Source organism: Loxodonta africana, chromosome 7 (assembly GCF_030014295.1).
Source record: "Loxodonta africana isolate mLoxAfr1 chromosome 7, mLoxAfr1.hap2, whole genome shotgun sequence".
NCBI classification, from domain to species: domain Eukaryota; kingdom Metazoa; phylum Chordata; class Mammalia; order Proboscidea; family Elephantidae; genus Loxodonta; species Loxodonta africana.
In genome coordinates, this window is record NC_087348.1 from 94,829,653 (window position 1) to 94,848,602 (window position 18,950).

Genomic DNA, 18,950 nt, shown 5'->3' on the forward strand with positions numbered 1-18,950 from the left:
TGTGCTTATAGAACAGTGGAAGATTGATGACAAGGACCTTCTCCCAGAGCTGACAGAGAGAGGAAGCCTTACCCTGGAGCTGGCACCCTGAATTCAGACTTCTAGCGTCCTAAACTATGAGAGAACAAACTTTTGTTTGTTAAAGCCATCCACTTGCGGCATTTCTGTTATAGCAGCGCTAGATAACTAAACCAAAACCAAAAACCCAGTGCCGTCAAGTCGATTCCGACCCATAGCAACCCTATAGGACAGAGTAGAACTACCCCATAGTGTTTCCAAGAAGCGCCTGGCAGATTCGAACTGCTGACCCTTTGGTTACCAGCCGTAGTACTTAACCACTACGCCACCAGGGTTTCCTGATAACTAAGACATCACATATTAAAAGAACACAGGAATTTCACAAAACATGCAATCAACTACCGTGGAGTTATAAGAATATTTTCTCTGAGAGTTGCGATAGCAAGTATTTATTATTACATCCCAGAATACTTTTTATCCTCTGTTTCCAGGTCAAGGACATTTTCCTTCATTTATGTACAATTTTAAAAAATAACCACTATTAGTAAATTTGGTATAGTAGTTTGAATATTTCCCCCATAAATACATCTACATCCTAATCCCTGGAACCTATGAATATTACTTTATATGCCCAAAGATGTGACTAAGTTAAGAATACTGGGAGAAAGTTTATCCTGGATTATGTGGGTGGGCTCTAAATACAATCATGTGTATCCTTATAAGAGAGGCAGAGGGAGTTTTGAGGTAGATCCTCAAAGGAGACTACACGCAGAGAAGAAGGGGACTGGACGGCAGAAGCAGAGACTGGAGTGAAGTAGCCACTAGCCAAGGAAAGCCAAGACATATTAGGCAAAACAGATTCTCCCCAAGAGCCACCAGAGGGAGCACTGCCCCACTGATACCTTGATGCCAGATTTCTGGCTTCCAGAACTGTAAGAATAAATTTCTGTTGTTTTACGCCACCAGGTTGGTGGTAATTTGTTACAGCAGCGCTAGGAAACTAATGCCGTTGGTATAACTTCTTTATGTTGTCCTCAGTTACTTCTGTACCTGGACGGTTAGAACTTTTGTTCAATTTATACGACTAAACCATGGTTTTAAGTGTTTACGTCTTTTTTGAGGATTTGATATGCTTTTTTTTTTTTTTTAAATACTACAAAGGAAATTGTAAGGGCAACCTTCAAAGGGGAAATATGATTGGATATTAGTCTGATTTATATGATCGAATTGAGTTGCAGTGTCCCTGCACGGGCTATAAATCCATAGATATCAGCCTAACATCTCTCTTTTTTTTTTTTTTAATGTGCTTTAAATGAAAGTTTACAGTTCGAGTTAGTTTCTCATACAAAAATTTATACACACATTGTTATGTGACCCTAGTCGCTCTCCCTATAATGTGAAAGCACACTCCTTTCCAATTCATAAACACGGTTTATCGTTCCATTTATTTAGATCTTCTTTCTTTCCACGATGTTTTATAGTTTTCAACATACAAGTCTTCCATTTCCTTGGTTAAATTTATTTCCAGCTATTGTATTCTTATACTTGCTATTATAAATGGAATTGTTTTCTTAATTTTCTTTTTGGATCGTACATTACCAGTGTATAGAAACAACTGATTTTTATGTGAAAATCTCTTTTGTTCATTGGTGTGATTCAACAATTTACAATTGACATAATTACTGATATGCTTACATTTAGGTATCTCAGTTTATGGTTTGTTTTATGTTTGTCCTTTCTGTTTCTTTGTTCTCCCTTTCCTGCCTTCTCTGGATTATTTAATTATTTTTTTTAGTTTTCCATTTTATATCTTAGCTTTATATATGGCCAAATAAAAAAGGCCAATTTTTTTTTAGTATTCCACTTTAATGTATCCTATGCCTAGATCTAATATTTGGATATATCTTTGTATTTTTTAAATAGGTGCTCTAAATATAAAAAAATAGGATGTGCGGCCAAGATGGCAGGGTAATCAGACACTTCCTGTGCTCCCTCTTACAACAAAGACCCCCCAAAAAACAAATGAATTGATCATATATGACAATCTAGGAGCCTTGAACATCAAAGGCAAACTTGAGGAATTAGACTGAGCGTCAAGGGGTGGGAGAGACGGCTCAGAAGCAGTGAGTTGCTAGACCTGACCCAGCAGGAAACGGCACCCTGTAGGCTGGATCAGCTGGTACACGTGTGGCGAGGCACGCAGTGGCGCTTGGCATGCGTTTTCCACATTGGAAGAGACTGAACACTGGAGAGTCTACTCAAGCCTTCAGAACTAGTGAAAAACGATGCTCAACTGGCAAAGATAAGTACATGTGTCTAATCTACCAAGCAGATCAAAAAACACCCCTTTTGGGAAGATCCTCTCTCCCAATTACCTGCCCCCTCCCCATTCTGCACTGGGTCCTGGGCTGGCTTCAGCGATTGCCACATCCCTGGGGCCAGAAGTAGGTCTCGGCACACGCTCTAAGCCATTCTCCTGGCTTTGGAGAGGGAACAAACTAACAAACAGGAAAAAATAATCTGCCAGCTTCCCTAAGTTGGGAACCCAGGGCAGGAACAGCCTCTTTGCCTAGGCACCGGCATAAGGTGTCCATGGACTCTGAATGCCTTTCGCCCCTACATAGTCTTCTGTGGGCCCATTTCAACAGTAAAGGCCCTCATTAGCACAGTCCAAAAGGGTATATACCTGAAGCCTATTATCAACTGTCTCAGCTGTAAGGTAGACTGGCAAATTTGTGACATTTGACACTGCTCTGTCCATTAAGTAGGATCCTCACCTACCTACATCAGGGTCCTGAGGACTGGTGGCACCACCCATGCCACCTAGCCATCCACGAAAGGAATCCAATAATAAGTGGTGCCACTCAGTCCTTATAGCCAACAGGAATGGGTGCCCATATTACAGCTGCAAAACCCACCCCCCCAACACGCTCTAGGGAACAGGGCCACGCTTTCCTCTCATACACTCAGAAGTAGCGATCAGACCTCTGCCTTGCTCAGCACATGATCCTCCACTGCAGCCAGATATATGAGTCTACTCCAATCACCCCTGCCCGTCTAGGACTGTAGGCAAGAGCCTATATGGTGACCGACTACCTGGATACCTGAGCTGAATCCATACAAGAAATGTAAATGGACTCCTGGGCTCACATACCTAGTAACAGCTCTAACCAGCTGGTGACAGGACGTGAGAGCTTCAAAGGTGCCAATAATCAAACTGGCACACATGACCAGCTTATTTGGGCATATCAAAACAAAATAAAACAAGAAGCTAGGACACAGTAAGCAAACATAAAATAAATAAATATAATAACTTATTGATGGCTCGGAGACAAGAGATGATATCAAATCACTTAAAGAGGCAGACCATGACGGCTTCAGCATGTGCCCAAAACGAAGAATCAAGAAACCCTCTGGAAGAAGAGAACTTCTTGCAATTATCAGAGGTAGAATTCAAAAGATTAACATACAGAGCTCTTCAAGAGATCAGGAAGGAGATCAGACAAAATAAAAATATGCCAAGGAATTCATAAAGCAACAGAGGAACTTAAGAAGCTTAAACAAGAGAATAATGACAAATTCAACAGGCAGCAAGAGTCCACAGAAAGGCAGTAAAATGAAATTCCAAAGATTAACAATAAAATTTCAGAAGTATACAACTCAATAGAAAGTCATAGGAACAGAATTGAGGCAATGCAAGTCAGAATTAGTGAGATTGAAGATAAAGCATTTGACACCAACTTATTTGAGGAAAAATCAGACAAAGAAATTTTCATAAATGAAGAAACCGTAAGAATTATGTGGGCCTCTATCAAAAGGCATAACATAGTAGTGACTGGAGTGCCAGAACAGGGGGAAATAACAGAAAATACAGATAGAATTGCTGAAGATTTGTTGGTAGGAAACTTACCTGATATCATGGAAGATGAGAAGCTATCTATCCAAGAAGCTCTTCGAATCCCACAAGATAAGATTCCAAAAGAAAGTCACCGAGACATATTATAATCAAACTTGCCAAAACCAAAGATAAAGAGAGAATTTGAAGAGCAGCTAGGGATAAACCAAAAGTCATCTACAAAGGAGAGTCAATAAGACTAAGTTTGAACTGCTCAGCAGAAATCATGCAGGCAAGAAGGCAATGAGATGACATATATAAAGCCTTGAAGGAAAAAAATTGCCAGCCAAGAATTACATATTCAGCAAAACTGTCTCTCAGTTATGATGGTGAAATTAGGAATTTTCAGAAAAACAGAAGTTTAGGGAATTTGTAAAAACCAAACTAAAATTACAAGAAATACTAAAGGGAGTCCACCGGTTAGAAAATCAGTAACATTGGGTAACAACCTAAGACTAGAACACGGGACAGAACAAACAGATATCAACCCAGATAGGGAAGTCACAAATAAATCAAAGCTAAAACACTGAAAATAGGGAAAAAGAGACATGAATATATAAATGATGACAACATTAGAACAAAAAAGAGGGACTAAATAATGTATTCATAGATCTTTCATATGGAGAAGTCAAGGTGATAAAAAGAAGTAAAAGATTAGTCTAAACTTAGAAAAATAGGGGTAAATATTAAGGTAACCACAAAGGAAAATAACAATCCTATACATCACCAAAAAAAAAATTTTTTTTATACGTCAAAATAAAAACCAAGAAAAACATAAAGATTTGGCAAATACAAAATCAACAACGATGAAAAGGATGAAAAGAAAACACATAAAGAAAAACAACTCAGCACAGAAAATTAAGTGGAACAAACTGACAACACACTTACACACACAATACATCAAAATGACAGCACTAAACTCATACCTATCAATAATTATGCCGAATGTAAATGGACTAAAAACACCAATAAAGAGAGAGTGGCAGAAAGGAGTAAAAAAACATAATCCATCTATAAGCTGCCTACAAGAGACACACTTTAGACTTAAAGACACAAACAAACTAAAACTCAATGCATGAAAAAATATATATCAAGCAAACATACCAATTAAAAAGGAGCAGAAGTGGCAATATTAATCTCCAATAAAATTGACTTTAAAGTAAAAACCATCACAAAGGATAAGGAAGGACAGTATGTAATGATTAAAGGGTCAATACACCAGGAGGACATAACCATAATAAATATTTACGCACCCAATGAGAGGGCTCCAAAATGCATAAAACAAACTCTAACAGCACAGAAAACGTAAATAAACAGCTTCACAATAATAGTAGAAGACATCACTTTTAGTGAAGGGCAGAACATCCAGAAAGAACTTTAATAAAGACCCAGAAGATCTAAATGCCACAATCCAACAACTTGAACTCATAGACATACACAAAACACTCTACCCAACAGCAGCCATGTATACTTTTTTTTTTTCTAACGCACATGGAACGTTCTCCAGAATAGACCACATATTAGGCCATAAGAATCCAGAGCGTTGAAATATTACAAAGCATCTTTTCTGAGCATAAAGCCATAAAAGTAGAAATCAATAACAGGAAAAGCAAGGAGAAAAAAATCAAACATATGGAAACTGAACAACACCATGCTCAAAAACTACTGGGTTAATAAAGAAATTGAGAACAGGATAAAGAAATTCACAGAATCAAATGGGAATGAAAACACATCCTACCATAACTCCTGGAACTCAGCAAAAGCAGCGCTCAGAGATCAACTTATAGCAAGAAATGCACACATCCAAAAAGAAGAATGGGCCAAAATCAAAACATTAACTTTAAAATTACAACAAATAGAAAGAGCAGCAAAAGAAGTCCTTGAGCTCCAGAAGAAAGCATGTATAAAAATGAGAGCAGAATCAAATGAAATAGAGAACAGAAAAATTACAGAAAGAGTTAACAAGCCCAAAAGCTGGTTCTTTGAAAAGATCAACAAAATTGATAAACTGTTGGCCAAACTGACAAAAGAAAAACAGGACAGGAAACAAATACTCCAAATAAAAAATGAGATGGGTGATATCACAACAGACCCAAGTTAAAAGAATCATAACAGAATACTATGAAGAACTGTACTCTAACAAATTTGAAAACCTAGAGGAAATGCACATATTCTAGAAACAAGCTACCTACCTAAACTAACACAAAGGGAGGTAGAACAACTAAATAAACCTATAACAAAAGAAGAGATTGAAAGGTAATTAAAAACTCCCAACAAAAACAAGCCCTGGCCCTGACAGCTTCACTGGAGAATTCTACCAAACTTTCCGAGAAGAGTTAACACCACTACTACTAAAGGTATTTCAGGGCACAGAAAAAGATGGAATACTCCCAAACTCATTCTATGAAGCCGGCATAACCTTGATACCAAAGCCAATAAAGACACCACAAAAAAAAAAAAAGAAGGAAAATTACAGGCCAATATCCCTCATGAACATAGATGCAAAAATTCTCAACAAAATTCTAGCCAAGAGACTTCAACAACATATCAAAAAAGTAATTCACCGTGACCAAGTGGGATTCATACCAGGTATGCAGGGATGATTCAATATTACAAAAACAATCAATGTAATCCATCACATAAATAAAAGACAAGAACCACATGATCTTATCAACTGATATAGAAAAGGCTTTTGACAAAGTCCAACACCCATTCATGATTAAAAAAAACTTTCCAAAAAATAGAAGGGAAATTCCTCAACATAATAAAGGGCATTTATACAAAGCCAACAGCCAACATTATCCTAAATGGAGAGAGTCTGAAAGCATTCCCCTTGAGAACAGGAACCAGACAAGAATGACCTTTATCACCATTCTTATTCAACATTGTGCTGGAGGTCCTAGCCAGAGCAAATAGGCAAGAAAAAGAACTAAAGGGCATCCAAATTGGTAAGAAGAAGTAAAAGTATCCCTATTTGCAGATGATATGATCTTATACACAGAAAACCCCAAAGAATCCACAAGAAAACTACTGGAACTAATAGAAGATTTCAGCAAAGTATCAGGATACAAGATAAACATACAAAAATCAGTTAGATTCCTCTACACTGACAAAGAGGAAATCACCAAATTAATACCATATATAATAGCCTCCAAGAAGAGAGAATACTTAGGAATAAATCTAACCAGAGACGTAAAACACCTATACAAAGAAAACTACGAGACGCTACTGCAAGGAACCAAAAGAGACCTACATAAGTGGAAAAACACACCTTGTTCATGGATAGGAAGACTCAACATTGTAAAAATGTCAGTTCTACCCAAAGCAATCTATAGATCCAATGCAATCCTGATGCAAATTTCAAAGCATTTTTTAATAAAATGGAGAAACAAATCATGAACTTCATATGGAAAGGTAAGAGGCCGTGGATAAGTAAAGCATCACTGAAGAAGAGGAACAAAGTGGGAGGTCTCACACTACCTGATTTTAGAACCTATTATTCTGCCATGGCAGTCAAAACAGCCTGGTACTGATACAACAACAGACAGACACAGTAATGGAACAGAATTGAGAACCCAGACATAAATTCATTTACCTATGAGCAGCTGATATTTGACAAAGGCCCAAAGTCTGTTAAATGGGGAAAAGACAGTCTCTTTCACAAATGGTGCTGGTATAAATAAATATCCATCCATTTGCAAAAAAAGAAACAAGACCCATACCTCACACCATGCACAAAAACAAACTCAAAATGGATCAAAGACCTAAATATAAAATCTAAAATGATAAAGATCATGAAAGAAAAAATAGGGACAACGCTAGGAGCCCTAATACAAGGCACAAACAGTACACAAAACATTACCAAAAATACACAAACACCAGAAGAGAAAATAGATAACTGGGAGCGCCTAAAAATCAAACACGCTCTTTAAAAGACTTCATCAAAAGAATAAAAAGAAAACCTTAAAAAAAAAAAAAAAGTTGCCATTGAGTCTATTCCAATTCATAGCAACCCTGTAAGAAAGTGTACAACTGCCCCATAGTTTCCAAGGAGCACCTGGTGGATTCAAACTGCCAACCTTTTGGTTAGCAGCCATATCACTTAACCACTATGTTACCATGTTTTCCTAAAAAAGACAGCCTACAGACTGGGAAAAAACTTTTGGCTACAATATATCTGATCAGGGTCTAATCTCTTAAAATCTACAAGATACTGCAAAACCTCAACAATAAAGAGGCAAATAACCCAATGAAAAAACGAGAAAAGAATATGAACAGGTATTTCACCAGAGAAGACATTCAGGTGGCTAACACATACTGAGGAAATGCTCACGATCATTAGCCATTAGAGAAATGCAGATGAAAACTATAATGAGATACCATCTCACCCCGACAAGGCTAGCATTAATCCCAAAACGCACAAAATAATAAATGTTGGAGAGGTTGTGGAGAGGCTAGGACACTTATACACTGCTGGTGGGAATGTAAAATGGTACAACCAATTTGGAAATCGATTTGGCACTTCCTTAAAAAGCTAGAAATAGAACTACCATATGATCCAGCAATCCCACTCTTTGGAATATATCCTAGAGAAATAAAAGCCCTCACACAAATAGATATATGCACACCCATGTTCACTGCAGCACTGTTCACAATAGCAAAAACATGGAAACAACCTAGGTGCCCATCAATGGACGAATGGATAAACAAATTATGGTATATTCATACAATGGAATACTATGCAATGATAAAGAACAATGATGAATCCACGAAACATCTCGTAACATGGATGAATCTGGACGGCATTATGTTCAGTGAAATTAGTCACTCACAAAATGACAAATATTGTATGAGACCGCTATTATAAGAACTCAAAAAAAGGTTTAAACACAGAACAAAACATTCTTTGATGGTTATGAGGGTGGGGAGGGAAGGAGAGGGTACATGGACTCGATTACAAAAAAAAAAAAAATTACCATTGAGTCGATTCTGACTCATAGTGACCCTATAGGACAGGGTAGAACTGCCCCACAGGGTTTCCAAGGAGTACCCATTGGATTCAAACTGGTGACTTTTTGGTTAGCAGCTGTAGCTCTTAACCAATATGCTACCAGGGTTTCACACTAACTAGAATTATCTTAGGTGAAGGGAAGGACAACACGCAATAGAGGAAAGTCAGCACAACTGGACTAGACCAAAAGCTAAGGATTTTCCAGAATACAATCAATCACTTCGAGGGACAGAGTAGCAGGGGCAGGAGTCTGGGGACCATGGTTTCAGGGGACATCTAGGTCAACTGGCATAACAAATTTTATTAATAAAATGTTCTGCATCCCACTTTGGTGAGTGTCATGGGGCTCTTAAAAGCTAGTGAGCCGCCATCTAAGATGTATGAATTGGTCCCAACCCACCTGGAGCAAAGAAAGAAGGAAGAACACCAAAGACACAAGGAAAATATGAGCCCAAGAGACAAAAAGGGCCACATAAACCAGAGACTACATCGGCCTGAGACCAGAAGAACTAGATGGTGCTCCGCTACCACCCATGACCGCCCTGACAGGGAACACAACAGAGAGTCCCTGATGGAGCAGGAGAAAAGTGGGGTACAGAACTCCAATTCTAGTAAAAAAACCAGACTTAATGGTCTGACTGAGACTTGGAGGAACCCTGAAGACATGGCCCCCAGGCTGTTAACTCAGAACTAAAACCATGTCCAAAGCCCACTCTTCAGACAAAGATTAGACTGGACTGTAAGACATAAAATTATACTCATGAAGAGTGTGCTTCTTAGTCCAAGTATGTATATGAGACTAAATGCACAGCTCTTATCCGGAGGTGGGATGAGAAGGAAGAAAGAGATAGGAGCTGGTTGAATGGACACGAGAAATCCAGGGTGGAAAGGAGGGTTGTGCTGCGATATTACAGAGAGACCAACTAGGGTCACACAACAATGCATGTATAAATTTTTGTATGAGAAACTAACTTCAGCTGTAAACTTTCACTTAAAGCACAATAAAAATAAAATAAAAATTACAAAATACATTCCTACCCTAGCCTTTCATTGTCTATTTAGTGTTTATATTTTATCACTTTAAGTAAAATGGAGAACTCTTACAACTATAGAGGTCCCTTTATCCTCCCCCCACTGTATTATAGTTATGTATTATATCTACATACATTGAAAACTCTATGAGAAGTGTTCTAATTTTACTTTCAGTCATAAATGTTTGTTAAAAATTGAGAGGAAAAAGGTAACCTATCATATTCACTCACGTATTTACAATTTTTGTTGCCATTTCTTCATTCCCGAAGTTCCAACTTTCCCTCTGGTACTTTCTTGAGGGTTTCTTTTACAGTAGTTCTTCTGACAATAAATTCTCTAATTTTCCCTGCACCTGAGGATGCACTGATTTCACAGTCATCCCTGAAGGATATGTCAGGATTTGCTACTGTCAGTTTCTTTGATATGAGCCATTTTAACGGGAGCCCTGGTAGTGAAGTGGTTAATTAAGCACTTGGCTGCTAAACAAAAGGTCAGCGGTTCAAACCCACCAGCTGCTATGTGGGAGAAAAGACCTAGCAATCAGCTGTAGTAAAGATTACAGCCTGGGAAGTTTTATATAGTTAGTTCCATGATCTATTTTAAGTTAATTTCTTCTAAGGTGTGAAGTATATGTTGAGATTAATATGGGACATCCAATTCTTCCAACAATTTTTTTCTAAAGGCTTTCCTTTCTCTATTGATCTGCCTTTGTACCTTTGTCAAAGTTGGTTTACTTTTAGGATTAAAATTCTGTACCATGATCTTTGCCTATCCTTTCACCAATACCACACTTTCTTGATTACTGTAGCTTTATAGTAAGATTTGAAATCAGGTAACGTGAGTCCTACAACTGCCTTCTTTTTCAGAATTGCTTTGATTTTTCTCATTCCTTTGCTTTTTCATATAAATTTTAGAACCAGCTTGTTGACACCTGAAAAAAAATAGATTCCTTGAATTTTGATATTTTGATTCAGATTGCCTTGAATCTATCAATCAAACTATACACATTTTAAGATCAACTCTTACAATTCATGAACATAGCATACCTCTCCATTAATCTAGATCTTCTTTGGTTTCTTTCATCATAGTTTTGTAATTTTTAAGCATACAGATGCTGCACAATTTTTTTTTTCAGATTTATGCGTAAGTACTTGACTTTTTGGGTGCTACTAATGTTATTGTTATGTTAATTTCACACTTCAACTTTTCACTATTAGTATTTGAGGATACAATTTACTTTTATATATATGTCTTGTATCCTGGGACCTTGTAAAACTCATTTATTGGTTCTAGGAGCTTTTTTGTAGGTTCTTTTGGAATTTCTACATAAACAATCATGTTGCATGTGAATAGAGACAACTTGCTTTCTTCCTTTCAAATATGTATACTTTTTCTATCTTTAATGCACTGTCTGAAACTTCCGTTGTAATACTTAATAGGAGTGATGAGGGAAGGCATTGTTGGGGAAGATTCGAGTCTTAGGGGAGAAGCATTCATTCTCTCACCATTAAGAATGTTAGCTGTAGGTTTTTTGACATTCTCCTTTATTAGCTTAAGGAAGTTCCTTTCTATTTATAACTTGCCGAGAGTTTTGTGAATGGAATTTTGTTGAACGCTTCTGCTGTATCAGGTGAAGTCATTATGTAGTCTTCTTTTCTCTTTAGACTGTCAATATGGTAAATTACATTGATTGATTTATGAATGTTGAACCAGTGTTCTACTCCCAAGATGGAGCCCACTTGATCATGATATGTTTTCTTTTTTATAGATTTGAGATGGTAATATTTTGTTGATATATTTAATTTTCTAGGTTAATGAATTAATATTATGAAAGACAAAGGTGGACATTATCTCATGTATTAGATTTCTATCGCTGCTGTAACAAATCAACACAAATTAGCAGCTTAAAACAACATGTATGTCAAATAGTTTGGTAGGTCAGCTGTCTGATATTGGTCTCACCAAGCTAAAAGCAAGGTGTTAGCAGGCCTGCTCTTAACAAAGAGCTTCAAAATACATGAGGCAAAACCTGAAAGCTGTAAAAGGAGAAATACGTAAGTCAACAATACTGACAGACTTCAACATTCCTTTCTCAGTAACTGATAAAATAAATGGGCAGAAAAATCCATATGGATATATATGATTTGGACAACATTAGTAACCAACTTCACCTAATTGAAATTTACAGGACACTCCACACAACAACTGCAGAATACACACGTTCTTCTTAAGTGCACATGGAACATTCATCAAAACAAGTCATATTCTGGTTTATAAAACAAATCTTAGTAAAACATAAAAGAACAGAAATCATATAAAGCATGCAGTCAGAATTAAACTAGAAATCAATAATACGAAGATACTTGTAAAATCCTCAAATATTCAGAACTTTAAAAACATACTTCTGAATAACCCATGGATCAAGGAAGAAGAGTCAAGAGAAATTTTAAAACATTTTGAAGTAAATACAAATTAAAATGTAACATTTTCAAATCTGCAAGATACAGTTAAAGCAGTGCTTATGGGTAAATGTATAGTATTAAATGCTTATATCAAGAACGATCTAACATCAGTAACCGAAGCTTCCACCTTAATTAGAAAAAAGAAAATCAAATCAACCCAAAGTAATCAGAAGAAAAAAACCAATAAAGATTTCAGCAGAAATCAATGAAATTAAACACAGAAAAACAATAGAGATAACCAATGAAACCAAATATTATTTCTTCGATAAGATCAATACAATTGCAAAATCTCTAGCCAGGCTGTACCAAAAGGAGAGAAAAAACAACAAATTAACCAATATCAGGAATGAAAGAGGGAATATCACTACTGATGCTACAGTAATTTATAGGAAATTAAGGAAATGTTAAGAACAACCCTGCTCATAAATTTGATATCTTAGATGACATAGACCAATTCCTAGAAACACACAAACTATTAACAATGACTCAAGAACAAAGAGATAATCTGAAATGCCCTATGTCTAGTCAAGAAACTGAATTTATAATTAAAAACCTTCAACAAAGAAAACTCCAGGCCCAGGTGTGTTCACTGTTGAACTCTACCAAACATACAAAGAATAAATTCTATGCAGTATCTTCCAGAAAATAGATGAGGTCAGAGGAATTCCCAACTCATTTTATGAGGCCATTACCCTAATACCAAAACAAGGTAACAACACTGTCAGAAAAAGAAAAAAAACTGCAGACCAATATGCCTCATGAATATGCCCATCCAACAAAAAGCCACCAGCCTAAACTTCACAAACAAAATCAGTTTCTCCACCAACAAAAATTACCCAATTCTATAAATGTTTTAAATCACATGCCAACGTCACTTCAACCACCTTCTGACCATATTGTTATGCAAGCAAAGAAAGCTCCACAATCCAACCTAAAAATAAAGACCCAAATACTCATATGTGATCTTCAACTTTCAGGATATTGCTCAGTAGCCATAGTAAGAGTATAACGCAACATTACAAGCATACAACCTAAATATACTAAAGTAGTAACCTGAAAATTTTCACCAAAATTTAGTACAATAATATAAACAACTCTACCACCTCCAAATAACCCAAGACATTCACAGACACAAGATGCTCTGGGAGGAAAATCTTGAAAACTAGTAATTAAAATACCTAAATATATCATAGCTGTCACGTGGAATTTAACCATGACCAGTCACATGAAAACCAATGTTGTCTTTCAACTATAAGGACCATCAAGTAACCAACATATGAAAACTCATCTATTAATTAAAATTATCAACCACTCATTCATCAACCTCCCTGCTCGATCAAACATCTCAGCCAGATGAAACTTTGGCTCAATTTTAGGAGCGTGTTTAATTCAACAAATCCTAATAAGACTTTTCCAAGCCATAAATTATATGTCAGATACAATAACGGCCTTCTCATCTGGAATATGCATTAGCCAAGATGTTCGCTATGGCTGACTAATCCAAAATACACATGCTAATGGAGCATCTCTAGTTTTTATGTATCTATTTATTCATCTATGATGGTAATTATATTACAGATCCTACATATACAGAGAAGCCTGGAATATCAGAGTAATCCTATTGTTTTAACTTACAGAAGCAGCATTTATAGGCCATGTACTTCAAGAGGACAAATATTTGGAGGAGCTACAGTAATCACAAATCTACCTTCAGCTATCTCTTGTATTTACACTAGCTAACAGAATGAGTCAGAAAATGTGTGTGTAAGGGCTGCATCCTTTCACCATATTTATTCAATCTTTATGCTGAACAAATAGTCCAAGACGCTGGACTACACAAAGAACACGGCATCAGGACTGGCGGAAGACTCATTAACAACCTGCGATAGGCAGGTGACACAACCTTGCTTGCAGAAAGCAAAGAGGATCTGAAGCACGTACTGATGAAGATCAAAGACTACAACCTACAGTATGGATTACACCTCAACATAACAAAAACAAAAATCTTCACGACTGGACCAATAAGCAAGATCACAATAAATGGAGAAAATATTCAAGTTGTCAAGGATTTCATTTTACTTGGATCTACAATCATTGCCTGTAGAAGCAACAGTCAAGAAATCAAACGACATGTCTCATTGGGCAAATATGCTGCAAAAGGCCTAACTAGATAGTAGCTAAGTGGTAACTTCGGTGAGGGATAAGATAGACAGTATATGATACTGGGAAAGTTAGCACATCTAGACCAGGGCAAAGTCATAGAAACATCAGACAATCCAAACGCCCTCAGAGACCGAGCTACTGGGCTGAGGCCTGGGAACCATGGTCTTGGGGAACATCTAGCTCGACTGGCATAACATAGTTTATAAAAAATAAATGTTCTACATCTGACTCCGGTGAGAATCAACTGGGGTTTTAAAGCCTGTTAGTTGGTCCATCGCGTCTGGAGGAAAGGAGAATGAAGAACACCAAAGATACAAGGGAATGATTAGTAAAGGACTAATGGACTATAACTACCACACCTCCACCAGACTGAGCCTAGAACAACTGGATGGTGCCCGGTTACCACCACCCACTGCTCTTCCAGGGATCAAAATAGAGGGTCCCAGACAGAGGTGGAGAAAAATGTAGAACAAAATTCTCACTCACAAAAAAAGACCAGAGTTAGTGTTCTAACAGAAACTTGAGAAACCCCAAGAGTATTGTCCCTGGACACTCTTTAACTCAGTACTGAAGTCACTCCTGAGGTTCACCCTTTGTCCAAAGATTAGACAGGCCCATAAAACAAACAATAATACACATAGCTCAACCATGTATATAAGACTAAATGGACACACCAGCCCAAGGGCAAGGACAAGAAGGCAGAAGGGACAGGAAAGTTGGACGAATGGAAATGGGGAACCCAAGGTCAAGAAAAGGAGAGTGTTGATACGTCGCAGTGTTGGCAGCGAATGTCACAAAACAATATGTGTGTTAAATGTGTAATGAGAAATTAATTTGCTGCAAAAGACTTCTTGAAAGTGTTCAAAAGCAAAGCTGTCACTTTGAAGACTAAGGTGCTCCTAACCTAACCCATGGTATTTTTGGTTTCCTCATATACATGTGAAAGCCAGACAACAAATAAGGAAGACCAAAGAGGAAGTGATACCTTTGAATTACGGTGTTGGTGAAGAATATTGAATATATCATGGACTGCCAGAAAAATGAAGACATCTGTTTTGGAAGAAGTATAGTCAGAATTCTTCTTAGAAGTGAGGATGGGAGACTGAGGCTTCATCTCACATATTTTGGACATGTTATCAGGAGGGACCAGTCTTTGGAGAAGGACATCATGGTAAAGTACAGGGTCAGAGAAAAAGAGGCAGACCTGCAATGAGATTGACTGACACAGTGGCTGCAACAGAGGGCTCAAACATAGCAACGATTGTGAGGATGACACAGAATCAGGCACTGTTTCGTTCTGTTGTACACAGGGTCTCTATGAGTCGGAAGCAACTCAAAGGCACCTAACAACAACAGAATGAATCTTAAGTGGAATTTCAATAGATAAATCTATCCCTATGTAATTCCTCACTTTTCACTATTTTTACATTAAACAGAATCTAACCAGTTATCACATCCAATATAAGTAAAATTCCATTCAACCCTTAGTACACAATAAAAAATACCTTAAAATTCATTTTCTTAATTGCACTGTTACCTGATAAGAAAGCTAGTGCCACAGCTGACCCCTCCCCTCAATTATGCTACTGTATCTATTGACGCATATGCCAGAAATATGAATATCCACTGTCTATCTTGTTCATAGGAACCCTGGTGAGCAGTGGTTAAGCGCTCAGCTGCTAACTGAAAGGTCAGCTGCTTGAAACCACCAGCTGCTCCGCAGGAGAAAAATGTGGCACTCTGCTTCTGTAAAGATTATAGCCTTGGAAACCCTATGGGGCAGTTCTGCTCTGTCCTATACGGTTGCTATGAGTCGGAACTGAGTCCACAGCAATGGGTTTATCTTGTTCAGATGCTTACTTTCAAAATCAAATTCTCAAATGAGTACCTCTGATTGGCAGAACCTGGGTCACAGGGATTCACCCTCGCCACAAGACGAGTTGGGAAAATGTGTTCTGTTTTCCTTAACTTGAGAAAGCAGGTTTAAGCTTTATCAAATGCATATATAACCTTTTATTTTACCCACTTAAAAATCTTCAAGAATAAATCTAAACTAACTTGTTATTTAAGAATTGCTATAATCACCTGTCAAAATGTTTTCCCAGACTCTTCCCATCTCTCTTCTATCTCCTCTCCGCCTCTCCCTTTCCGCCTGCTCTCCCTCTCCCTTACACACACACCACATCCCTCTTGCTCGAGTATGCTGTGATCTCTGAAACACACTACCATCAATACTCATGGTTTCCCATAGAGTAATGATCTTCCCTCAGAAGAAATGACATCTTTGCACAAAGTATTCTCCAACCCTCTCAAGTAGAACTATTCATTTATGCCTCAAAATTACTTATCACACAGCCCTTGCTTTAAATTTTATCACACTCATTTTTGCCCTATACACCTCCTTATTCTAGAATCTCCCATCACCACTCATCATACTAAAGTTAGAAGTTGTTCTTGTGTGCTCCCAAAGCAACCTGAAATTCTCCTTTAGCACTTATCACAATGTATTGTAATTGTCTGTTTCTTATACTACTCTGTGACCTTTATTAGGGCTGGATATGTGCACACACTAGTACCCAGTAGGTATGCAATAAATATATGCTGAATGGCAAGAAGAAGGAATCAAAAATAATTATGTTTCTAGTCTTCCTCATATATAAAACTGTGAGCTACTCAAAATGCCTGGTAAAATGCTATGTACAATAAAAATAGGCTCCCCTTAACCACAGTTTCACTTTCTACAGTTTGTTGCCTGCAGTCAAACGTAGTTCAAAAATGTTAAATGAGTAGTGTAATGAAATCTCGAGCCATCGCACTTCAACTTGCCTGGAACACGAATCATCCCTTTGTCCAGGGTATCCACCACCTGCCCATTAGTCACTTAGTAGACAACTCGGTTATCAGATCGACTATTGTGGTACTGCAGTGCTTGCATTCAAGGAACTCTTATTTTACTTAATAATGATTTAGTAGTGATGCTGGCAATTTGGATATGCCAAAGAGAAACCATAAAGTGCTTCCTTTTAAGGGTGCTGGTACATATATGTCCCTGTTACATTTTCCACCCCTGGAGGTTTACTGGCAGACATTTGAGCCACTTTAGTGCGTAGGGTTATACAGGTGCAACTGGCTGAAAAGTGCTGAGAGCTATTTGGATAAGGCAATGCTTCTTGGAGGAGTGATTATGTGAAATTTTTGTGTCTTTTGGTTTCTGTACAGTGAGATAAGGTCTAAGGCTTGCAAAGATGTTTATTATTTCCGTTGCGTTATTGGGAAGGCATGGTTATCAGTATTCAGGAATATTCAAGTACTGAGTTATTTTCAGGGTGAAAACAGTTTGTGATGTACTTCCTGGACTATGGGACCGATATGGCCCACTTGTATTAGTCACCTCCCTTATGACATCTTTTATAAAGCGCTCACCTCGCTGATGGAGAGTATCTCCCAGTTAAGACAACCAGAAGGTGATGCAGAGAAGGTAGCACTCAGAAGAAACATACTCAAAGAACAATTCCGTGCGGAAACTGCAAAGTGCCTTTATGTGTCACCCTGTATTTTCTAAACTTTCACTCAAAATCAAACTGATAACAATTATGTGCAGCAAGTGCAATGTTTATTTAGTATTTTGTGTATAATTTTGGAAAGCTGAGTATGGTAAGTATGAGTATGGCTCAAGTGTAAGCAAGAAGTGTGATACACTTCCTGGGCCATGGTATCAATATGGTCCACTTGCAATTGGCAACTCATTTTTTCAAATAATAAATAACTGTCAATGATGATGCAGCATCCCTGCCAATAATGAAAAAATATGGCATCACCAAAAAGTTCCCCCCTAAATTCATCCTTTAAAGGCTTAAGTGAAAAGGTGAAAGTTCTCAACATCATTACAAGAAGAAGGATGCGTACAGTACCATATTTTGAGAGAGAGAGAGACCACATTCATGTAACTTTTATTATACTGTATTGCTATAATTGTTCTATTTTATTAGTGTTGTTAATCTCTTACTGTGCTTAATTTATGAATTAAACTTTATCATAGGCATGTATGTTCAGGAAAAAACATACTATATATAAGGCTCAGTACTATCCATGGTTTCAGGCATCCACTGGGAGCCTTGGAACATAACCAACGCAGATAAGGGGGGACTACAGTATACGATAAGGGGGGACTACTGTACATGATAAGGGGGGACTACTGTACCTGGGGGGCACGCTGTAGAACTTTACGAAATGCTTCAATGAAAAGGAATTATATGACAAGTATACACGTATGTCTTTGGACCTTCCAGGAAATGTAGAAAGCAGCAATTCAACTGAACGAATTACTGGAAAGACCCTCCTGCCAGTGCTAGGACCCTGCCACCAAACT

General features: G+C 37.6%; 1 protein-coding gene across 1 annotated transcript in view; it reads right to left on the minus strand.

Moving 5' to 3' along the window:
* The window catches only part of LOC100660903 (glycerophosphodiester phosphodiesterase domain-containing protein 4-like), an 81,523-nt gene that overhangs the window by 44,020 nt on the left and 18,553 nt on the right, over positions 1-18,950 (minus strand). Inside the window, exon 9 of the mRNA XM_064288734.1 lies at positions 8,074-8,079. Coding sequence (XP_064144804.1) covers positions 8,074-8,079 — 6 coding nt within the window. The remainder of the gene's footprint in view (positions 1-8,073; positions 8,080-18,950) is intronic.